The 25,299-nt window shown below is 42.8% G+C and overlaps 1 protein-coding gene across 6 annotated transcripts in view; it reads right to left on the reverse strand.

Moving 5' to 3' along the window:
* Positions 1-25,299, reverse strand: part of CENPU (centromere protein U) — a 38,187-nt gene that overhangs the window by 10,379 nt on the left and 2,509 nt on the right. For 2 of the 6 annotated variants that reach the window (XM_074951230.1, XM_074951235.1), the window contains exons 1-11: positions 20,151-20,306; positions 15,906-15,987; positions 14,045-14,087; positions 12,065-12,218; positions 11,183-11,306; positions 10,034-10,130; positions 8,847-8,978; positions 5,219-5,291; positions 4,099-4,219; positions 2,777-2,849; positions 1,670-1,717 (exon numbers count right to left, since the gene is read on the reverse strand). In XM_074951230.1, the coding sequence (XP_074807331.1) occupies positions 1,670-1,717; positions 2,777-2,849; positions 4,099-4,219; positions 5,219-5,291; positions 8,847-8,978; positions 10,034-10,130; positions 11,183-11,306; positions 12,065-12,218; positions 14,045-14,087; positions 15,906-15,952 (912 nt within the window). In that variant the 5' untranslated portion in view covers positions 15,953-15,987; positions 20,151-20,306. Of the gene's footprint in view, positions 1-1,669; positions 1,718-2,776; positions 2,850-4,098; positions 4,220-5,218; positions 5,292-8,846; positions 8,979-10,033; positions 10,131-11,182; positions 11,307-12,064; positions 12,219-14,044; positions 14,088-15,905; positions 15,988-16,756; positions 16,969-20,150; positions 20,307-25,299 lie in introns of those variants that run through there. The other 4 variants (XM_074951234.1, XM_074951233.1, XM_074951231.1 and 1 more) reach the window with 4 other exon arrangements.

Genomic DNA, 25,299 nt, shown 5'->3' on the forward strand with positions numbered 1-25,299 from the left:
AATGCCAAGAGAAGGAGGCCTCCCTTATAAACTTTAGCCCAGTGGTTAGAGCACTCACTGGGGACATGGGAGACCCAGGATCAATTCTACCCTCTGTCTAATGGGGGATATTTGAAATTAGGTCTCCCACATTAAGAAAAATGCCCACTCCACTGGCCAATGGGATATTCTAGGACAGGTCTCTCTGTCTCTCCTACTGAAACTGTTCCACTTTGTATAAATAATTAAATAGCCACAGGAACTGGAATGTGAGTCTCCCATCTCCTAAATGAGTGCCCTAAACCACAAGCAACGAAGTAATGATACTTAGATCTCAGTGTTTCAGGAGTCAAATTAGCGATCAACATTACCCAAAAGAGCCACAGTAGTGTGAATTCATTATTTCATTTACTATAATACTATATATTCCTATTTAAACAGTACGACAGGGGAAATATATATTATTCTCACGGCAAAATGACTGACCAAGTATTATTTTATCAACTACAATTGGTTATAAAATAGTAAAAGCATTTTGATTGGTTAATAATTAAAATCAGAGTGTTATATCAGGAGACGCATTAAAGCAGCTCTTGAGTCTCAGTCTGAGTATCACGGTCTAAGTATCACAGCTATAAAGTCATTCTCACTCTGTCCCAGTAACTATTAATTAGTCACAGGTATTTTTAGAAAAACTCATGGACAGGTTCCGGCCAATAGGAGCTGCAAAGCCAGCACTCTGGGCGGAGGCAATGCTCAGAGCTGCCTGGCCATGCCTCTGCCTAGCAGCTGAGCAAGAGGGATATGTCTGCTTCCTGCAAACCCCCCAGGTAAGCACCACCCAGACCCCATCTCACCCTGTCCGGGGCCCCTGCCCCCTCCCACATCCAAATTCTGCTGCTCCTGGGGGGAGTCAGGGCTTAGACTGCCCCAGCAGCAGCTGGTGCATCTGAGCTGCCCCTGCGCTAGATGCACAGGCAGCTGCAGAAGTCATGACCTCCGTGACAAACTCACAGCCTTAACTATAATCAGAGTACTCATTGCTTATTTTTTTTCATTTAGTTGTAGTCACAGCATGCATCAATATCAAATCAATGGCAGCCCCAATACAGTCATATGGTGCTCATTAAAATAAACTGAATGGAGTTTAAGCAGACATTTTGACTTTCCTTTTAAATGATACTCTGACACCATTGCTGTGAAATAAAGACTGAATAGTGTGTATCAATTTGTTTACTGAACGTATTTTTAAAGTGTTGAATTATTGAGACACTTCCACACAGGCAAACATTACTATTTATCTTTCAGTAACACCATACCAAAGACTGTTAGCAGAGATCAGAATAGGGCGTTTAGCATATTTTACGACTTCTAGTAATTCTTGGTTTATACAGTTTGCTCGCAGGTTACTGAACTAGCACAACTGTTTAACTGTCTTGCAAGTCTGGCAATAAGCAGTTTCAAACTGGATTTTTGTTCTGTTTGATTTTAGAAGTATATTGCAAACAGTGTTATTCCCAGATAAAATGTGTTTCACAAACTTTATCTAGGTATATTTGTATTCTAATAAATTTTAAAAAGAAACATCCAAGTTTGGTTTTGCAGTTGAACATTGGCTCTATACATTTCTATCTCTATAGTGTTTAAATAGAACATAGCATCATTTAAAGAGATCATTACTCTATTTTACCTTAGCATTTTTTCTTTTCAAATCCTTCAGTTCCTGGACTTCTGTTATCTACAGGTAAAGGAAAACATTATGTATTGACAGCAAACCCTATCTGATAGTTTCTTCCCCATCCTTGTATCCTTTTTCTTTCTATAAATCGCTGCTATAAGACTTACTTTTGAAACACTTTGGTTTAAATAAATTAGTCACTGGTAATTCTGTCTGGCATGTCCTTTCCCCAGCCCAGAACAAGGACTGTTATAAAATGCTACTCTCTCCACCACCAGGAGACAAGGCTGACATTCTCTAGGTCCCTATCTAAAAATTCCAGGTTCTTTACCATCTTGTTATAGAAATGCGTGAAGTTTTGTTGTTTAAACTTGTTCATGCTAATAAATCACGTGAATGTTCAACTATAATTTTAATATTAATTGTGGCATTGGTCATAAGTAAAGACCAACATTCTCAATTTATTTCAATATATTATATATTTTAAATCAATCTCCACAGCTATAATTACTGTTCTCTACAGTCAGTTAGTAGGTCTGAAAAATTATATTGAGGAAGTCTATTCTCCATGCACTGTACGTCAGAGGCCCCTTAAAAAAAACAAAAAACTAATTTTAAAGCCCTGAAAATGGCCTTCTTGCAGGCACCAGGAAAGGTATTTCATAAATACAAGGCTTTTGAGGCAGACATACAAATATACTGCTTGTATCTTGGCAGACCTTCAGCTCTATAAGTCTCAACCTTTCGACTTGCATCCACTTTACAGAACTCCTTGCTCATTGGTAACTGCACAAGAGAAGGTCCTTGTCTCCCAAAAGTTGACAATCTAATCCAATCCTTTAATTTACTGCCTGTGAGCAAACCGCTGTGCCCAGATGGAACCCCAGTGGAGTTCTTGCACAGGTGCAGTAGTCTGTCCATGTGCAGCAAGTTGGAGTAATGGTGCTTAAAAGTTTTATGTCTTCATTCATTCATAACTCACAAGGTGTGATTAATTTTAAAATGCCCTGAGATGCATCAGTAAAAGACTATGTAAAAAGTAGTAGATGTACAAGCATTCTGACTAAAATTTTACAACTATCTCTACACCAATGTTTTTATATTTACTACTATACTTACAGTATTAGTGAGTTGGTCCTTGAAGCCAGAATAGAAGCCCTCAATAGCTTCCCTGCAAATCCTAGACTCCACCCTTTGTCCGGAAGTTGGGGAGGAAGAGGGTAAAATAAAACCACAGTTGGGTTAGTATAGGAAAAAGGTATCTGTGCTTATCTGAGTATTTTCTTTCTTCAGGTAGCAAGATCTACAGATACTAACATTGGACTTTGAGTATAGCAGGCAGAGACAGACCTGTCAGTTACTGGCAACAGCCTAACTCTTCCCCTTGAAGAGTTTACCAGTTGTGATGACTTCTGCAGCCATGAATTTTAGTCCACTCAGCTTTCCCCTCGCCCCCTTTTCTTATGATTAGCATATGCCTACTGCAGAGCTAAAGAAATAAAACATTAGGCTCGGTTTTAAATCAAAAGGTTGGGTTTTTTTGGTTCCTCCCAAGTTCACCTGGGATTGGTTAGCTCTTTGGACATTGCTACTTGAAGAAAGGAAAGTTTCCTATTCTTCAGCGAGGCAAGGTCCACAGAAATTAACACTGGGATTTTAAGAGTAATGAGACTTTCTGGGCATCAGGAGGCAATGCCAATAATAAACTACATATAGGGCTTCCCTTCTGCACTTTTTCTAACTTGCCTAGTGAAATGGTGCATCATGAAGGACTCTTCTTTTTAAGGGCAAATCCACCCAAGCTTGCAAGTCTAATATCTAGAATTTAGCTAACTTGTGGAACCACTACTAGTGTTTTTTCACAAGTGCTAGGGATTAAGAAGTTATACAGTTATTAATTAACTACAGGATAGATGTTTTATATTGAATAAACTCTTCAATTCTGATTAAGAGACCTAAACAGCAGATTGAGAACATAAAAACCCTGATAAGACAAAAATTGCATATTAAGTGAGCCGCAAAGCTGAATGCTTCAATGGAAATCTAACAAACAGAGCCCATGAAACCTGCTTAACAAAGTAGGATATTTCCAGCCTCTCCTAGGTCTTGATAGATCAATGTGCATCTTCAAGCAGATACTGAGATATATCGTGTTCAGAAATAGCTCCCCAATTACAATAGCTATCCAAAATGGCAATATTATTTATATTTGGGCTACACTAAATCTCTGAGGCCAACCTATCTAGGATCACATCTTAAAGAAACTGCCATTTGTATCACAGAAACCTATAGGCAGTCATCTAATATATCCCCCAATAATCTATTAGGATTGCCCCTACATTGTATTGTATTTCCTAGTGCTCCAAGTTGTCTGGTTTCAAGCAAACTAAATATTTTGTGTCAATTTGGAGTTCTCAGTTCAAGGAAAGCAAGATATTTACTTGTAGTCTGCAGTTGTCTTCTCAAACTCAGCTAGAACAACATCCAATTCTGTAATATCTTGGGGAAATCTTTTCAGCCCTTTTGGGCACCAAATCTGTATAGAACATGGGCTATTATCAGCTGAAACACAATAAATGGCTAGTTAAAATAAATATGAAAATTAAAATTTTTGTTTTAAAAGAATTAAATGCTACACAAACTAACTTGCGTATTAATCTTTTAACAAATGAGAATTTTCTAAAATGGGAATTATTTCACTTGTCTAAGATATATGCCAGGTATTTTGTAAATAGGTAAATTGATTATGCAATTTTTAAATTAAAACAATGTGTGAAAAAGTAACATAAATCTTAAGGTGGGTTGAGCATAAATAACTAAGGTACATTGGTGATTCTTAAAAATAAATTTTACTTTTACATCAAACATTCTGAATGTCACCAACTCTGCTCACTAGTGAAATACAAAATTCTGAAATATACAAGGTGTGATGCACATATTTTACTTTGCAAGAAAGTCTGCATTATTACACTCAAGACATTTTATATAAAGCTTAAAGTCTATAGTTTTTCTGAAACATACACAATGTTGCTGTACAAAGGGTATATAGACACTTATTTGGGATAAACCACTCCCGGCCACTATGAGTAATACAGCCCTCCCGAACCCATGCTGATGAAGTCTTTATGTCACACCATGTATATATTGCATTTGTTAAGGGGAAACTACTTTATGAATGTTTTAGAGGGTTCTTAAGAACTGAACTGGGAACATATTTTATTTATTTCCATATATAAAGCTAAATACATAACTCCAACTGGGCAGGATCCAGAGGGAGTCAGAAAAACATTTAAAAACCATCAAATAGTTTGTCTATACCTAAAATGGTCACAGTCTTGAAACCCAGTATCTCATGATGTTACAGTGCTAGTGAGTGAGTGCTGAGTCCAACTATACAAGAATCTCCTATTCCAATTATATAAGGCTCCCATTTCTAGCGTAATTGGGCTGCAAAATACCAGATATCAAAACTATTTTTAGGAAAACTCATTAATGGCTAATGAGGAAAAGTTATAAGGAAGTTTAAAATTATGAAGAGATAAAGTATCAAATTCCTTTTACCAGAAGGATCTAATGCACTCTTTTGCAAAAACTTCTTTGATTTCACATGGGATTTAGCACCGTTCTTGGGCTTCTGCAATAAAAAATGCAGCAGATTAACTTTCAAGAACAATTACGTTCAACTATTTTAAACCCATAATTATAATTAACTATTTCTTATGATAGCACTTGGTAGTAACACTAGTGTAGAACAACCGCTGGCATTTTAACAACTGCGTAGTCTAGATCTCCTCTGTGCAGAGTTTTGACAACATTGATAATGCTGCCAGTGAACAAGAGATGCCAGACTGCATTAGCATTCCCACTGTTGATATCACTGGTAAAGTTACCTCAGTGGGAATATTTTGAAGAGAAATGCAATTGGCAATATTATTGGGAGACCTTATTGAAGTTAACATATTTTTTGGGTCCACTGTATTAAATGAATGTTTTATTTATTATTGTGGTCCAGGAGTGTATGTAACCTCTTGAAGGGTCAAGATGTGGCACCTGGGGGTTCAGAGGACTATACTGAACAAAGCATCAGATAAGAAGAGACTTTCAGAACAAAAAGTGTTAAGTGGTTTTCCTGGGGATTCTCTAGGGCAGTGGTTTTCAAAACGTGGGTCACGACCCAGAATTGGGTCGCGGAATGTAAGGCACTGGGTCTCGCCAGCTCTGGTCAGCACCTGCGACTGGGCTGTTAAAAGTCCTGTTGGCAGTGCTACCTGGCTAAGGCAGGCTAGTCCCTACCAGTTCCAACACCACACTGCGCCCTGGAAGCAGCCAGCAGCAGGTCCAGCTCCTAGGTGGGGGGACATAGGGCTCCACCTGCTGCCCCCATCCCGAGCACCAGCTCCGCACTCCCATTGGCCGGTTACCGGTCAATGGGAGTTGCAGGGGTGGGGCAGTGCCTGTGTGCGAGAGCCATACGGAGCCGGACTTGCTGCTGGCCGCTTCCAGGACAGGCAAGAAGCCTGCTTCTGCATCCCTGCTGTGCCGCTGACCGGGACCCACCTAACGTAAGCCCGCACCCCAATCCCTTGCCCTGACCCCCACCCCCAAACTCGGAGTCCCCTCTTACACCCCAAACCCCTCATCCCTGGCCCCAGCCCAGAGTCTGCACCCTCAGCCAAGAGCCCTGACCTCCCAGTCCAGGGCTCCCTCCCACACTCTGAACCCCTCATTCCCAACCCCACCCCGCAGCCCTCACCCCAACCCTAAGCCCTTCCACACCCCAAATCCCTCTGCCCCAGCTCCACTGGATCGCGGACATTAGTGTTCTTCAACTGGGTCACCAGAAAAAAAGTTTGAAAACCACTGCTCTAGGGACATCTGGTTATGCAAAAACCCAGCCTTTTGAAGCTGGGTCCTGAGGAGTGGGCCATTGTCTGCTGATCACCTGTTGCATGAGACCAAGATCAAAGGCCCAACTGAACTATTCATGGTGGTTCTGGTTCTGAATCTGAGACAGTTACGAACTTGTAGCCACAGGGATTACCCACTTGTGGGTTTTGAAGAACTAACACCAGCTGAGCCTAAGGTTGGAGTTGGGGTGACATCTGGTAAGCTTTTCAGCATGTGTGTAGGTTCTTTTATTGTTTTTAATGTATTTTCTGTAATGCTTTCCCCTTGAGAATAAATGTACTTTTTATAAAGAATTGTGCGGTAACTTATGACTGCACGCAATACACTGGGCATAACCTCTGGAGAGAAAGCAAAGCACAGACACTGGCCATTTAGGCAGTTTGGCTTGCTGGGGATATCACAGTGTAGGCAAGGAACTGTGACATCTGGAAAAACCTCAGTCAGGAGGGAGAGAGGTGTGGATCTCTGCCCAAGAGAGGGGACAGCTGAGAAGCCAGAAGCTTAGCATTGAGGCCTTGAGGGATCACAGGTGCAGTTGCCTTGAACTATGGGTATGTCTACACTATGAAATTAGGTCGAATTTATAGAAGTCAGTTTTTTAGAAATCGGTTTTATATATTCGAGTGTGTGTGTCCCCACAGAAAATGCTCTAAGTGCATTAACTCGGCGGAGTGCTTCCACAGTACCGAGGCTAGAGTCGACTTCCGGAGCGTTGCACTGTGGATAGCTATCCCACAGTTCCCACAGTCTCCGCTGCCCATTGGAATTCTGGGTTGAGATCCCAATGCCTGATGGGGCTAAAACATTGTCGCGGGTGGTTCTGGGTACATATCGTCAGTCCCCCCTTCCCTCCCTCCCTCCGTGAAAGCAAGGACAGACAATCGTTTCACGCCTTTTTTCCTGAGTTACCTGTGCAGACGCCATACCACGGCAAGCATGGAGCCCGCTCAGCTCACTGTCACCGTATGTCTCCTGGGTGCTGGCAGACGTGGTACTGCATTGCTACACAGCAGCAGCAACCCATTGCCTTATGGCAGCAGACAGTGCAATAGGACTGGTAGCCGTCATCGTCATGTCCGACGTGCTCCTGGTCGCCTCTGTGAGGTCGATCAGGAGCGCCTGGGCAGACATGGGCGCAGGGACTAAATTTGGAGTGACTCGATCAGGTCATTCTCTTTAGTCCTGCAGTCAGTCCTATTGAACCATCTTATGGTGAGCAGGCAGTTATACGGATTGCTAGCAGTCCTATTGCATCATCTTCTGCCGGGCAGGCAAGAGATGAGGATGGCTAGCAGTCCTATTGTACCATCTTCTGCCGAGCAGCCATGAGATGTGGATGGCATGCAGTCCTTCTGCACTGTCTGCTGCCAGCCAAAGATGTAAAAGATAGATGGAGTGTATCAAAACAAGAAATAGACCAGATTTGTTTTGTACTCATTTGCAAACACCCCTAGCCCCCCGTCTAGGGAACTCATTCCTCTAGGTCACACTGCAGTCACTCACAGAGAAGGTGCAGCGAGGTAAATCTAGCCATGTATCAATCAGAGGCCAGACTAACCTCCTTGTTCCAATAAGAATAACAACTTAGGTGCACCATTTCTTATTGGAACCCTCCATGAAGTCCTGCCTGAAATACTCCTTGATGTAAAGCCACCCCCTTTGTTGATTTTAACCCCTGTAAGCCAACCCTGTAAGCCGTGTCATCAGCCACCCCTCCCTGTGTCAGAGCAATGGCAAACAATCGTGCATCTGAGTTGAGAGTGCTGTCCAGAGCAGTCACAATGGAGCACTCTGGGATAGCTCCCGGAGGCCAATACCGTCCAATTGTGTCCACAGTACCCCAAATTCGACCCGGCAAGGCCGATTTAAGCGCTAATCCACTTGTCAGGGGTGGAGTAAGGAAATCAATTTTAAGAGCCCTTTAAGTCGAAATAAAGGGCTTCATCGGGCGGACGGGTGCAGGTTTACATCGATTTAACGCTGCTAAATTCGACCTAAAGTCCTAGTGTAGACCAGGGCTTTGACAGGTATCACACGTGAAGCACAAGGTGAGAGTATTTTGAAGAGAAATACTAGAGTAGACAAGACCTCTGTGTTCAGTCTTACTTCTGTCCTACCCCCTCACACCCAAAACTATTATTCTTTCCTGAATACAAACATTCCCCCCACTTTTTAACAGATGAGAGGGATCACTATGTGCTTTAGTGCTTAATTCTAAGGAGAAACAAGATTTTAGAGGTATTTTTGGTAGATTTGGGGAATCTGTAGTTGGGACGTTTACCTTTTGTGCATTCAACTTCTTCACTAAATCTGAAACCTTATTTGATATGCTGCTTTCTGAAGAGCTATTCCTCAGTGCTAATGCAGATGGTAACTTCGATTCCTCCACACTGGACTTGGAGTTTCCTAATATCTATATAAAGAATAATTTAAAGTAAATCTTCAGATTTTTAAAAATGCAAAAGAAAAAAAGGCATGAACAGTAACATTCTGAAACATCTAAACTCTACTGCTTTAAAACTATAGAAAGAACTTTTAAAGAAAGTTTGAGATGTCATGAGCAATCAAAACTACTACAGTATCCGGTGATGGTTTCAAAATTACATTTGAAGGTCTTAAAAAGTTATTCACACTACATACTTCTGAACACTAAAAGTTAAAATTAGTTTTGACTCTCTTTTCTGGCAGGCCAGCAATAACTACACAGTAGGGCTCCACACAGAAAGTTCTCGGAATGAAAGACACCAGGATTGTGTGAGCATAGTGAATTTAACACACCAGTCAGGTCAATATGTAAGACTTGTATGGTGCACTACTGCATAGCTTCTCACATTAAAAACTGACTGGCAGAAATCTGCCACTTTAATAAAGAGCTTCCACACTGACAGAAGATAAGATTAGAAAATGTGACAAGAGAACTTATAAGTATCAAGAGACTAAGTGTGGTAGAAATGCAATGAGTAAGCGCTTTGAAGGAAAGCCACTCACAAGCATTTCAAGTTGTTTAGCACCAATATACATTTTAAAAAATAGTTTTAGTAATTAACTCAAACTTCTACTCTCACAAGTCTGCTGTAAATTTAATACTGGATAAGTAGTAAAGAATTATTCCTTATCTATATTTCTTTAAGAATGACAATATATTTCATAAGTAAACATACTATCTTTTAGTTAACAAAAAAAACCTGCTGCACATCATCAAGTAAGGAAGACATGGACTAATGGGCTGGTAGAATCCAGGAACTCCTGAGTTCTAATCCTTGCTCGGACACTTCATCGGTGTCCTTGGGTATTACACTTAATACTTGCCCATCTCACAGGAGTGTTCTGAAGATTAATTATCCATGATGCTCTTCAGATTAAAATACCTATACAAGTGCTAAGGAGTGTCAAACCCCTTCCTCTGTCTAATCTGAATATGGCACAGAATATGTTCTAAATAAAAGTTATTGATATATTCTTACAAACCTTGTTCTGTACCTTATTCTCCTTCAGGGATTCATCTTCAGAATCCTCTGTCTCTGATTTGTTATCTTCAGTCATTTTCAAGCTACAGTGATTTTTTCTAGAATAAAGATGAGCAATAAGAATTTTCCTGACACATAATTTAAAAAAAAAAAAAAAAAATCTGTATCCATGTGTAACCCATTACATGCTAACCAATGGGTTGCACATTTGTCCTCAACATGCTTTATTTAAACAACAAAACCAAGGGTTCATTGGTGACCTAATGGAGGTGGTTCTGTATGACCTTGCAGGAATCCCAGGTTTAATTTCTTCTCAGTTTTCAATTCCCAGGTCATCAGCTTCAAGAAGTGCTGCAGCAGCCACATATCCCTCAACAGCAACCCCCACTGTCAGTTTAAGAAATAGAGTTAAAAGGCTCTGAAAGAGCCTGGTGCTGAGCGGCCATAAAGATGGAGGGGCTGGGGGAAAATGATCGTCAGGAGTTCAACAGGGATGCAAAAGGTTCCCTGAAAGATCAAACCCACTATTTTTTTGGTCTTGATAAGTTCACTCAAGCAAGCATTACTTCATATTTATACCAAATCTGTTTTAACAAAGCAGAAGTGTATGAACAAAAATTGTTTTACAATAATTTGAAATGAAGAGGAATTTTCTCAGGTCAAACAAACTATATCAGAATCAAAGCAAATTAGATTCCCTTTCAATTGTTTATTCTAATATTTTCTTTGCCCTTTTTGCTGAATAGTAGTCATTTGCAAATAGAAGTCTCACTAATGGATCACAAAATTTTTTTAAAAGCCTTTCACTTCCTCCAGCACAATCCTGACACCCACATTACAGTAAGAAAGTCTTAACATACACAGATGCATTATGCCAACCATGTACTGCTTATAATTTACAAGCCAGAATTCCTTTTCCTCCGACCTAGTGACTGATTTGGGCTTTGGCTTCTTACCTGGACAGTTTTAAGCAGGGTCATTTTAAAAGACAGCAATTGAGATACAATGAGGACATTTTTCACCATTTAAAGTCTTCCTTGAAATAATGGGATGATCCGGAGATCATACCAACCTACAAAAGCAAGCTTAAGTTTTCCAAACATTGTCTAATAGTTTTCCAGGACTGGAAAATATTTTATTTTCACTATACCTTGTTTCTGCATTTTTCCCTTGTGGAGATGAATCAGATGAATGACTAGCTGACATGTCGTGTTCCTCTTCCTGCAATTCCACATTCCCACCAGCGTCTACAGCAGTGCTGTGTAAAGGGTGATCTATATATAACAGAAAAAACAAACATGGAAGTTTGCAACTTTGTCTGCTTAGGCAAAGCAGTTGACTACACTAGCATCATTTTGCTAGATTTCATACAATTGGGCATTTTTATGATTTTTATGTCTACTATGTGTCTTTTTCAAATTAAGTCTTATTTAAAAATACACTGTTTAATTTTTTTTGAGAAGAAGAAACTTGGGGCGAGCAAGGGGTATCTATCAATGGGCCCCATATGAAGCATGAAAAGTGGTTTTAATATTTCACCAGAAAATAATTTATATATGGTTGAGAATGAGATCTTTCCTTTTAAGAATATTTGAAAGTGACAGGACAATGCCTCTTCTCCTTGCAAATGTTTAAAAATATCTCCACATGTATTCTTAGGATTGCAGAACAGTTTCATTTCATAGTTCTCACCACCTACACACAAGAATGGAGGAAGATGACAAGAACCATGAAAACACTGCTGTTTTATATAACACCACCTTACAAGAGATGTTCTAATATGTACTTCCAGGGTTACTATCTGGAATTTACCAATCTTAAACTTTTATATAGCACCTTTCACTGTGATATATAAGCACTACTCAAAATTAAAGAGTGCAAAAGCCCAAAACAAAGAGATAATTTTCCCTTTTCATTCCCATAGGCAAGGAGTGACACTGAGGCTTTTGTTTATGGTTTTTAAAATAACGTATGTGCAAGATAACTTACAAAAAATAATGTATTAAACAATTTTAAAAAGTTAAATACTAACCAAATGAATCATCGGGCTCCTCAACTTGCCCAGTCTCAGTTATCTTCAATATCCTTGAGACATCCGGTTCCTCACATGGAAGTAATTTACTGCGAGGATGGGACTTGGTTTTGTATTCCTGGGTGGGTATTAAAGCAATGTCTTCTACATCCAACTTTCCAGTGTAAAATAAATTCAATATAATGACAACAAATTTAAAATAGTATTTAGAATTCAAATTTAAAATAGAATCCATGACATTGAGCTATGGTGCAAAACATTTGAAAGGTGACATGCATGAATTTTCTTTTTTACACTTATTTTTTGTGAGAAAATGTAGGTAAAGTGAAGTGATACATATTACTATTTTGTATTATGCTATAATATTAGTTTTAGTTGTACATTATAAAACTTGTAAAAGTGTTACTTTAGACACATAAAAGATCAGCACATTCTAAGAACTAATCTCTTTTCAAAAATCTGTCTTTTTTTCCTTCCTTCAGACAAGGGGGGACACATTTTCAGCCACCCCCCTTGTTATTCATATTACTATTGTGTGCTCTAGTCATGGACTTCCAAATGCCGCAAAACTTGCACGTTAAAAAATTAAATAATTTTAATTTGCTGAAAGTTCCAAACAACAAATGTAAGTAGATCATTCAGCACAAGTTGCTCCATGTTAGGAGAACAGAGGAAAAGGCATGTTTAAAAGTCACTTGTAGGCTGAATTTGGAGGCCCAACCAGCCTGCCAGTTTTATGTTTGTAACTCCCATTGATTTCAGTGAGAGTTGTGCAGGTGCAAATGAAGATCAGGGAATGAAGGGGCAATCAATCACCTGCATTTCTATTCTATAAGCATAATATAGTTAAACTATATTCCCCAAGTTAAAGTTTAAGGTTTTCATTATGGCAATGAAAATAAATGCATTAAATATTCCTGTTTTGGATGGTCTCTATTTTTATCATGGGATACTTATCAAATCTTTGCCAGGATTTGAAAACTAGCGTCACATTTTCAAGCAAACTGTCCATTTTACCACAAGGCACATCACTCTCACAAAAGCTGCAAAGCCGTGAGATTACAAAACGTGGTTCCCAAGGGATGAAAGCTCATCCATGCATCCAGACCCCTATACCCACATAGAAGGGTTAGCTTTCAGGATCTAGACCCGGGTGGGCAAACTTTTTGGCCCAAGGGCCACATCTGTGAATAGAAATTGTATGGTGGGCCATGAATGCTCACAAAATTGTGGTTCGGGTGCGGGGGAGGACTCTGGTTGGGGGCGCAGGCTCCAGGGTGAGGCCAGAAATGAGGAGTTATGGGTGCAGGGAGGGGGGTCCAGGCTGGGAGCACTGGCTTGAGGAGTTTGGGATGTAGGAGGGTGCTCTGGGCTGGGACAGAGGGGTTTGGAGGGCAGATCAGGGCTGGGACAGGGGGTTCGGGTGCAGGCTCCAGCTAGGGGTGCAGGTTCTGGGGTGGGGCTGCGGTGCAAGAAGGTGCTCTGGGCTGGGATCAACGGGTTCGGAGGGTGGGAGGGGGATCAGGGCTGGAGCAGGGTTTTGGGGTGAGGCTCACGAGTGCAGGCTCTGGGAGGCACTTACCTCAAGCGGCTCCCGGAAGCAGCAGCATGGCCCTTCTCCGGCTCCTACACGGAGGCGCGGCCAGGCACTTCTGCACGTTGTCCCATCCACAGGCACTGCCCCTGAAGCTCCCATTGGGGCACCAGAGGGGACCATTGGAGCACATAGGAGCCGGATGGGGGCCATGCTGCTGCTTCCAGGAGCCGCAAGGAGCGGCCCCTGACCCTGCTAGAGCACCAGAGTGGGGCAAGCCCCAGAACCCACTCCCCAGCGGGAGTTTGAGGGCCGGCTTAAAAACAGCTGGCAGGCCGGATCCGGCCCGCAGGCTGTAGTTTGCCCACCCCTGATCTAGACCTTCAACAGCATGGCACATTTATACCTTATTCTTTTTAATTTACTGCAAAATTAGGGTAACTTACATCCAGTTTATTTCTTTCCAATTTTTTCTTTGAGGTCTTCTCACTATTAAATATGTATAAAAGAAATTAAATGTACAGTTGAATATACTGAAGTTATTTAAAAATAACTCCACTATAAACCTACTCTCTTCTTCTCTTCATTCCTGTATCAGAATCAGGGCTACATCACATTATTACATTACCTGTGTCTAGCTTCTTATCAGTAACAGAGCTTAACCCAAATGACAAAGGAAATGCTCAAATATAAATTTAATATTATATATTTACTTTTAACTCCTCAACAGACTTCTATTTAGGCAATACTTAATAAGAGGAGGGGCATGAATGGCATAAACCCAAGAGTTACTGTTTCTCCAAAGGGTAAACAGTTTACTGAGGGCCTTTGTCAGGAAGGAGTTAACTGCTCTTTTCCTGGTTCAGCTAGTCTGGCCAGTTATTAGTGGGGATTAGAGCCATCTCTCTCCTCCTATTCCCTACCCACCTCCTACAGAAAAAAAACAAGTGAGAGAGAAACCCTGCTTACTTCTACATGACCAAAGCGAAGGCCCAGGTAGCCTGCATAGTGTTGAGTGTCTCATCCAAATCACAGTTTAGCCCAAAATTAAGCAACTGGATATTTTGCATTAAATTTAGGATCACTTCTATTACCCCCCAAAAGAAAACTCTACTGCGGTTACAGATGATGATTAAATAGCCGTTTCAGAGTGAATTTCATACATGAAAGGGAAAAAAACAAATTAAATTTGAACACAAGCCATAATAATCAAAAATATCTTAATACACTATGCAAATTCAGAACTCCTGAACAGTCAACCCTTATAAGACTATTCACAGATGATAATTTTCAGTGACATGCCAATTATGGATTTGTAATAGAATTTTCAATTTGACTGATGACCCGAAGGTCGTGCTAATTGGGGCACTTGTAATATACCTCTTTCCTACAAATGGTCCATTACCTCCACTAGTTAATGACAATATTGTTTGAGCAGGGTTTTCTGTTCGTTTGTTTTCTAAGATGAGCGCACTTAATATCTGCTAGGCAATTTCAATTTTAAAAATTAGCTAGTTTAAGAGAAATATGTTGTATGAAAAAGTTCCGTTTCATGCTTAAAAAATTAATGTACAAAACCTATATTTTCACACTACAGTATATACATATACACACAGCATTTTTAATAGTTTCTCCATTTGCAAAAGAGAACTGTTACCACAGAGTGTTAAAATATTTACATTAATAAATGCTTTCAGTTGCAAATCATTAACATAACATATAGTCCTCAAATTTATACTTAAATAAAAAAAGACTTTCAGCAATTTTACTTGTCTTCCAAAGTTTGAATTCAGAGTAGTGTGTTTTATCTAAAACCTGGTGATAGCAGGGATATCTGTGAGAGGTAGTAATTAAGTTGTCAACTACTGAAAAAGCAACAAAGGTCAAGATTTTTTAAAATGGGTACTAAAGTTAGGTTCTGATCCTACATTTCACTGTAGGAGAGCCCCACAGAAGTCAGTAAGGCTATGCACGCATACAGCAGTTCAGCCAAGCACAGCCTATTGCAAGACAGGGATCTTAACACCTTATTTATGCCCTGACTCAGCAACTGGGTGTACGTGGGCTACCCCTATGCCTATAACGAAAAAGCCACTGGATCAGGCCATAAGGCTCCGAAATAAATTGCCTGATTTTCAAAAGTGCTGAGCACTTAGCAGCACCCATTGACTTTAGGCACCCATAAAAAAAAAAACAATCTTAGCCTCAGTGGTCTCAGTTTAGGTGTAGGCAGGTGAAGTGTTTCAGTTCACTTTAAAGACATTGGAGTTCATTGGTAAAGGAAAATTCACAGCATTATTTACTTACAGAGCAGGCATGTGGCTTTTACTATGCATCTTCCTTTTCTTATCCATGTCACTTACAGAAGTTTTGTATTCAAATGCCTTTTCTGAAATGACATGTTAGTCTCCATTTAATGTGGGACCTGTCCTTCACAAAAAGAGTACATGGAATGCAATGTGTGTCTATAAAGTTACCTGTACATCAATACCAGCACACCACAGAATCAAGGTGGGGCCCAGGGGAGTGAGGGGAGGTGTGGGGGGAGCTCATCCAAGCTGCTGCTGCAGGGGCCAGGATGGGGAGTTCAGGGCGATTTTGCCACAGACAGCTAGTACCTCAAATTTAGCCAGGCAAGAAAACAGTCAGTCCCGTCTCCCCCCTCCCTTCTTCTCCCCTCCCCAGCCCTTTCCCCATCACTCAACCCCTTCTATTCTGGTCTCAGTGCATATTGGGAGATTGGTTTCTCACATAGTTAGTTGCAATGGGAGATTAGCAAGGTCTAATATCAGATATACCATATCTGACACACATACCAGCCCCGCCTCCAACACCCAGCACCCAACCCCTTCCACCCCCAGATATAGTCCTTGACATAAACAGCCGCTTTGAAAGCATCAGCCAAAGGAAATAGTCACTTTCAATGTGTAAGGATTCTGTGCAGAGAAGGCTGTCATTCCTATCTGGAATAAAGCAGATATCACGTGCCTGCAAGAGACACTCGCAGGGGGGTCAGGAAGGGATTCCCCCCCCGCCCCATATTCTGGGTGTGGGAGTTTGGATCTCCTTCCTCTGAAGCATCTCACTTAATCATGTTCCTGCCACTGAGGGGGCCTCGGGCATTGGTATGCTTTAGTCCTTCCTGTGGGCTGTAATACCTGGGTCTCATTTCAGTTGTTGTGTTTCATGAGGTGGCACTGATGGTCTGTGATATACAGGCGATCAGACTAAATGATCCTGTGGTCCCTTCTGGCTTAAACTCGAATCTTTGACAGGGAAAGACAATAGCACTAAACATTCCTGTCATGCGCATTGCCGCAAAGGTTGAAAGCAGCCCCTGGTAACACAGTACTTGTATGTGACAAAAGACTGGTAAAAAACACTGCTGTGAAACACCATGGTATAAGAGAACTTAAGGATGAATTTGACCAAATAGCAGTAGTTTCTGTTTACAAGCCACCAAGTGAACAGCTGGTATGGTCTACTGACTTTCTCCTGCCAGAAAAAAAACAAGCCTTGTCACAGGTGAATTCAACAGTCACAACACAATCTGGGGATACTCCAGCAATGATAACAATGTGGAAAAAGTTAAGAAGTGGAAGTCAACAAACAACCTGACCTTGCTCTATGACTTCAAGGCTAAATGTGTCTTCCAAAACAAATGATGGAACAAGGAATACAATCCCAGCCTACCCTTTATCACCTCTGAAAATACATGCTACTTCAGAAAGGAGGTCATGGCAGCAATCCCATGATCACAGCACAGACCACATATAACATTTATGCAGGAAAACATAGTACCTACTGAAATTCAATTTCAGAAAGTCTGACTGGAGAAACTTTACCTCCAAATTGGATAGATCCATCTATAATATTACTCCAACACAAAAGCACTACAGAGAATGTCTCTCTCTAATGTGGAAGACTGCCCAAAAACACATCCCCAAGGTATGTCAGACTTTATATGTACCTGGGCTTTCAGAACAAACATTCAAACAATATAAAAGATATTTAGGACTATTTGACCCAGATCAGTGAACTACCGGGCTCAGAAAAAAAAAGATCAGAAAGAAGCGGTGCAACAGCTGGAGCAAACTGATTGAAACAACAAACCTGTGTCATAACAACAAAAAAAACCATAGGCCATCATTTGTTAGCTGAACCCTAGGGGACAACAATCAAAGTGGATTACTGAAGTCTCTCTCAACCAGCTGGCACAACAACTCATCCTAAATGGTAAACCAGCCCAAAAAGCAAAGCATATAATGAAACAAGTCAAGCAGGTACTTCGCTTGCTCCTCAGGATCAGAAAAATCCGCAAAGAGCAGTCTAACATCACGGAGCTGACAACAGTCTCAAAAACTCTGAAGTGTTGAAAGGCAGCTGGACATCTCATGAACTATTACTACACTTTTGGACAAGAGTACAGAAGTGGCTACTTGATGTCTTTAATTCTTGAATGGAGACAATGCAGATACACAGGCTGTGGAGATAAGCTAAAGTGGTTGTGCTACTCAAACCACATGAAGACCCTAATTGCAAAGAGCTACCAACAACTATCCCTACTCTGCTCAGCTTACAAGCTATATGAGCACATAACTGGCGGAATAGCGCCAATAGCAGAAGGGCAGCTGCCTGATGACAAAGCTGATTTCCATCCAGGACATCAATACTGTGGTCAAGTTGCAAACTTACCCCAATAAACCCAAGATGGCTTTGAAACTCACAAAATTACAGACACCATGTTTGTTCATCTGTCGGTAGCTTAAGACAGTGGTCTCCAAACTTTTTGGCTCATGCATCCCCAGGGTGAAGACCAGAAGACCTGTTGCAGATGCGCTGCCGGCAGAAGAAGACCAGAAGAAGGGGGAAGAAAAAAAAAAGTGGCCAGAGCCAAGTTGCCAAAGTAAAAAGCCAAAGCCGGAGCAGCCAAAGCCGCAATATCGGGACAAATGGCATCCCAACCGTGCATCAGCCGGGACGCAGGACAAAGAACTAAAAATCGGGACAGTCGTCTGGTCACCCTAGGAACACCAGCCGTGGACGTGCAGAGCTGCTGCTGAAGAACAAAAACGGCGGAGTGCCATCTGGTGGTGCTCCTGCTGCCGCGCACCCCCTGGGATCATTTCGTGCACCGCAGTTTAGAGACCACTGGCTTAAGACACTGAACCATCATGCACTTTACTGAAAATGGGAAGAATTTTGAGAAATAGCAAGATGGTCCAGGTCGTCTCTTCCCTGCTTGAGAATCAACATTCTTTGTCAAGATGGATAGTCAGAAACGTCAGTGGAGTAGTCAACGGAATGGGCTGCCCCACGGTTCAGTATGGTCACCCTTGCTTTTTTAATATGTCTTCACAAATGACCGACCAGAATTCCTTGATTTGCAGAGATTCTTTTATGCAGATGGTCCTTGCATTGCTGCTACCCAATCAGAAAGATCCGAGGACACTGAACGCATTCTAACTGGTTCCCTGAGTGTACCTGGAGAAGACCATCATACATGACTCCTGAATGCCAACCCGAGTAAGACATAAGTAAGTGCCTTCCAGCTGAAACACCATCGGCCTAAGTAAAAACTCCAAGGATTGTAGCATCCTACATTATCTGAGCATTATAAACATCCAGTGTACCTTGGGGTCACATTAGACCAAATGCTGACATTCAAAGAGCACATAAGGAAGCTGAAAAACAAAAGTGAATTCCATGAATTATGTACTCCAAAAACCGGACAACATAATATGGGAAACTAACTTCAACGACTCCAAGCAACCAATCTCACCCTGTGTTTCTCAACTGCGGAGTACTGTGCCCCAGTATGCTCACACTTGAGCCAAGCAAACATAACTAACAGCAAACTTAGTCGATCAGTAGGTTCATCACAGATTCCTTGAAACTGACTTCCCAGCTGTCCCTATGCCACTTCACAGGGACTGCACTACCATTAGGCAGGATTCCCTCAGTAGAAAGAAACAAAAAACAGGTGCATGATCCAAGACATATGTGGACACAGTCCACCATCCAATACGTGTAAGTCCAAAAAGAGCTTTGTCTCTGAAAGTCCCTCACCCTAAAAAAACACTTTGGAAGGCTACAGACTAACAACAAGGCAGGACAACCGATGATCCTGGAGAACGTGGGTTCCTTCGGAACAACCCCCGCAGGGAGGCACCGACCTCGAACACAAACACTGGCGTGAGAGCGGGGGTGGCAAAGGCTGGTTGCAACGTGGAAGTGGAAGCTGAGGGTAGACCCCAAATGCGAATGGCAAGAGCCTGGGCAAACGCTTGCATCCGTCTGATGTAGCCAAATATGTGACAGGCCAGGGCCTGGCTAGGGTTTTGGAACAAGAAGCTGGGATAACGACCCAGACATAACCTCATCCTCCCCGCCCCCAGCCGCCTCCAGCGCCCAACTCCCCGCCCCCTCATCCACCACCATTGCTCTGGCCCCCTACAAGGAGCCAGCCCCACCCCGGCACCCCCACTACCCTCCCAGCCCCCTCGAGATCAGGCGGTTGGGGGGGGGGCTGGGGGAGGGCAAATGACCAACCGAGGAGTAGAACGGCCTCCACCAGCCCCTGTCCGCGCTCTGTAGGTGGGCAGCGGCGGGAGTCGCGCGGCGGCGCCCGGGCTCGGCTCAGCAGGCGCGCCGGGGGGCGGGACGCGCGCGCTCAGTAACTGACGCCGCGGCACCCGCTCCCGACCCACAGAGCATCTTCCCGCGGCAATTCTAACCGCCCTGGGCGGGGGTGACGCACTCCCCGCACTGGCGCTGCTCACAGCCCCGCAGAGGGGGACCCGCTAACCCCTATAGAGCCACCGCAGGCTAGAACGTCCAGTGGTAGCCGTTCGAGTGAAATGCCCCCCTCCCTCCGCAGCGTAAATGGTCTGATCCGCACGGGGGCGCGCCAGGAACTAGCGCCCTCCTGGGACAGAAGGGGGAAGCGCCGCTCTTGCAGGCGCGTGGGCCAGAGGCGCGGGCACGAGCCGCTCACGGTCTGCGGTGGCTGGCTCCAGGCACCCGCTGGAGGGGCGACCCCGGAGCCGAGCCGCTCGTCTCCAGGCCCCTCAGCTACCCCGTTGCCCTGAGGCCGGCGCTAGAGCACGCGTGACCGGCTCCGTTGGACTGACCAGTCAGTGCTGCCCCGCCGAGCCGGGGCTGGGTACTGGCGCCTGCCACCGGCCTGGCAGCTGAGCTCCTTTTGAAGCACTACTGAGCCCAGCCCAGCGGTGGGAGCTGCTGATCAGTGCCGGGCTGGGCCCCATCTGCCAGCCGAGAAACCCTGCTCCCCTCCTCCCAGGTGTAGGGCTTGTGCTGGGGGGAAGGAGACAGGCTGGAGGAAAATTTATTTGAGCATAAGCTTTCCTGAGCTACAGCTCACTTCATCAGATGCATCCAATGAAGTAAGCTATAGCTCACAAAAGGTTATGGTCAGATAAATTTGTTAGTCTCTAAGGTGCCACAAATCCTCCTTTTCTTTTCACTGTGATTAAGACTTCCCAGTCAATTCAAACAATATTAGACTAGTGCCTGTACCTAGTGTAGCAAAATACACTAGGGTGCCTTTTTCAAAAGGACAAGGCGTAAACAAAAAAATGGGGGAAGCAACTTCATCTCCATTCTGCCATAATTCAAGCTTAGTCTTGAATAAGTAAGTGAAGATCTATACACATCTTGCAGCCACATGATAAAGCTGGGGTAGGCAACCTCTGGCATGGGTGCCAAAGGCAGCACAGGAGCTGATTGTCAGCAACACACACGCGGCCTGGGTCCTGGCGGCTCTGCATTTTAATTTTAAATGAAGCTTCTTAAACGTTTAAAAAAAAACCTTTATTTACTTTACAGACAACAATAGTTTAGTAATATATTATAGCCTTACAGAAAGAGACCTTCTAAAAATGTATTAGTGGCTCACAAAACCTTAAATTAGAGTGAATAAATGAAGACTCCGCACACCACTTCTGAAAGGTTACTGATGCCTGTGAGACAAACAGAGCTGAATGCTTCCATTTTAACAGATTTTTCAGAATGTGCGCTTCAGCCAGTAAAAGGACTTAGAATCATAGAATATCAGGGTTGGAAGGGACCTCAGGAGGTCATCTAGTCCAACCCCCTGCTCAAGCAGGACCAATCCCCAACTAAATCATCCCAGCCAGGGCTTTGTCAAGCCTGAGCTTGAGAACTTCTAGAGAAGGAGATTCCACCACCTCCCTAGGTGGGGCATTTCAATGTTTCACTACCCTCCTAGTGAAAAAGTTTTTCCTAACATCCAACCTAAACCTCCCCCACTGCAACTTGAGACCATTATTCCTTGTTCTGTCATCTGCTACCACTGAGAACAGTCTAGAGCCATCCTCTTTGGAACCCCCCTTCAGGTAGTTGAAAGGAGCTATCGAATCCCCCCTCATCTCATTCTTCTCTTCTGCAGACTAAACAATCCCAGTTCCCTCAGCCTCTCCTCATAAGTCATGTGATCCAGTCCCCTAATCATTTTTGTTGCCCTCTGCCGGACTCTTTCAGTTTTTCCACATCCTTCTTGTAGTGTGGGGCCCAAAACTGGACATAGTACTCCAGCTGAGGCCTCACCAATGTCGAATAGAGGGGAACGATCATGTCCCTCGATGTGCTGGCAATGCCCCTACTTATACATCCCAAAATGCCATTGGCCTTCTTGGCAACAACAGCACACTGTTGACTCACATCCAGCTTCTCGTCCACTGTAACCCCTAGGTCCTTTTCTGCAGAACGGCTGCCTAGCCATTCGGTCCTTAGTCTGTAGCAGTGCATGGGATTCTTCCGTCCTAAGTGCAGGACTCTATACTTGTCCTTGTTGAACCTCATCAGATTTCTTTTGGCCCAATCCTCTAAATTTGCTTCGTGCTTCCTCCCGGTATCCCACATCCCCACTTCACCGGGGGGAAGGAGACCAAAGCCCTGAGGTAACCTAGTTTAAAGCCCTCCTCACTAGGTTAGCCAGCCTCCTTGCAAAGATGCTCTTCCCTCCCTTCGTTAGGTGGAGCCTCCCTCTCTGCCTACCACTCCTCCTTCTTGGAACACCATCCCATGGTCAAAGAATTCAAAGCCTTCTGACACCACCTGCGTAGGCATTCGTTGACTTCCACGATTCTACGGTCTCTACCCAGGCCTTTTCCTTCCACCGGGAGGATGGATGAGACCACCACTTGTTCCCAAACTCCTTTGTCCTTCTTCCCAGAGCCACATAGTCTGCAGTGATCTGCTCAAGGTCATTCTTGGCAGAATCATTGGTGCCCACGTGGAAAAGCAGGAAGGGGTAGCGATCCGAAGGCTTGATGAGTCTCAGCAGTCTCTCCGTCACATCGTGAATCCTAGCTCCTGGTAAGCAGCAGATTTCTCGGTTTTCCCGGTCAGGGCGGCAGATAGATGACTCAGTCCCCCTGAGGGGAGAGTCCCCGACCACCACCACCCATCTCCTTCTCTTGGGAGTGGTGGTCATGGAACCCACATCCCTAGGACAGTGCATCTCATGCCTTCCAATCGGCGGAGTCTCCTTCTGTTCCCTTCCCTCAGATGTATCATCTAGTCCACTCTCCACATTAGTACCTGTGGAGAGAACATGAAAACAGTTGCTTATGTGTATCTGCGTTGCTGGTACATGGACGCTCCCCTTTCTTCCTCTGGAGGTCACATGCTGCCAAATTTCTTCACCGTCCTATAGTAATTGGACTATACGGATTCTCAAGCTCCAGTTTCATTGCAAATTAAACAACTAAATGCAGATACCTTAAAGGTTTGGATACAAGAGCTGTATTTTAATTTACACTGATCTGGTATTCAGGAGGTAGTGATAATACATCACTGCTAGGTGAGTGGGGGTGCAATAGACTGTATACACCACCCTATTACATTTTTCCTGAGATGAACATTCTGACATGCAGAAATGTCAGACAGCTAGTCATGATGGGGCTATAGCAGACCTCTACTTCATGATGGACAGGTTTCTCATGTTCCTTCATGCTTCAACCACCATTCCAGGGGACGTGTCTATGCTGATAACAGGCTCTGTTCAATAACAATCCAAAGCAGTGTGGAGTGGCATGTTCATTTTCATCATCATGAGTCAGAGGGCACCAGCAGAAGGCTGATTTTCTTTTTTGGTGACTGGTTCTGTAGTTTCTGCCTTGGTGTGTTGCTCTTTTAAGACTTCTGAAAGCATACTCCACACCTCATCCCTCTCAGATTTTGGAAGGCACTTCAGATTCTTAAACCTTGGGTCAAGTGCTGTAGCTATCTTTAGAAATCTCACATTGGTACCTTTGTGTTTAAATCATATCTGCAGCAAAAGTGTTCTTAAAATGAAGATGTGCTGAGTAATCATCCAAGAATACTATAACATAAAATATATGAATGTGTGTAAAATGGAGACAGACATACAATTCTCCCTCAAAGAGCTCAGTCACAATTTAAACATTTTAAAAAAAGAAGCATCCTCCACATGGAAGCATGTCCTCTGGAATGGTAGCTGAGGCATGAAGGGGCATATGAATGTTTAGCATATCTGGCACATAAATACCTTGCAATGCTGGCTACAAAAGTCCCATGTGAATGCCTGTTCTCACTTTCTGGTGACATTATAAATAAGTGGGCAGCATTATCTTCTATAAATGTAAACAAACTTGTTTGTCTTAGTGAGTGGCTGAAAAAGAATTAGGACTGAGTGGACTTGTAGGCTCTAAAGTTTTGCATTGTTTTGTTTTTTTGGAGTGCAGTGATGTAACAAAAAGCCTACATTTTAAAGTTGCACTTTCACAATAAAGATTGCACTACAGTACTTGTATGAGATGAATTGAAAACACTGTTTTTGTGTATCATTTTTACAGTGCAAATATTTGTGATAAAAAATACAAAGTGAGCACTGTACACTTTGTAGTCTGTGTTGCAATTGAAATAAATATTTGAAAATGTAGAAAAACTTCCAAAAATATTTAATAAATTTCAATTGGTATTCTATTGTTTAATAATGTGATTAAAACTGAGATAATCAATTAATTTTTTTGAGTCAATCACGAGTTAACTGCAGTCAACAGCCCTAAAATAAATGTAAAGTGAACGTAGACTACACTTGAAACATTTGTCCCTGTGGCTAAGCAGGACTCCCCACCTCTCAAAGGCACTTAGTTATTAGGCTGTTTCTATTACAGAAGTGCCGTATGCCACCACCACAACAGGACTGAGATTTAGGATATAGCTACACTGCACAAAAAGTGTTAACTCACGTTAGCTAACATGAATTAAGATTGCAGTGCTTTCAGTTCATCTTCAACCCCACACTTCCTGATAGCAGCTCAAGTTCAAATTTAATGGGCATCCTGAGGTTGAATTTGAGTCAGTAGCTGGTACAGTTGCCATGTTTCTACTGCTGGGTCAGCTGTGGTTGTCTAATTACACTCTAGGCCATACCCTTAAAAAGTTAGTCTTGAGGACTACCGTTGTTAGGCAAACTTGATACAAAGGAGTCATCACTTGGTTTAAATCAGTGTCCAGAACCAAGTAGGGTTGAACATTAATATATAATCACATAAGTGCCAAGAAGGGTACATATCTATATGCTCTCAGCAATGATGAATAATATCCCACATAATTAAAATGGAGTAGAATATAATCTCACCAGCAAGACAGTATAAAGGACTTAAAAAGCAACGGACCAGCAGCACCTTCT

Source organism: Natator depressus, chromosome 4, assembly GCF_965152275.1.
Source record: "Natator depressus isolate rNatDep1 chromosome 4, rNatDep2.hap1, whole genome shotgun sequence".
Classification (NCBI taxonomy): domain Eukaryota; kingdom Metazoa; phylum Chordata; order Testudines; family Cheloniidae; genus Natator; species Natator depressus.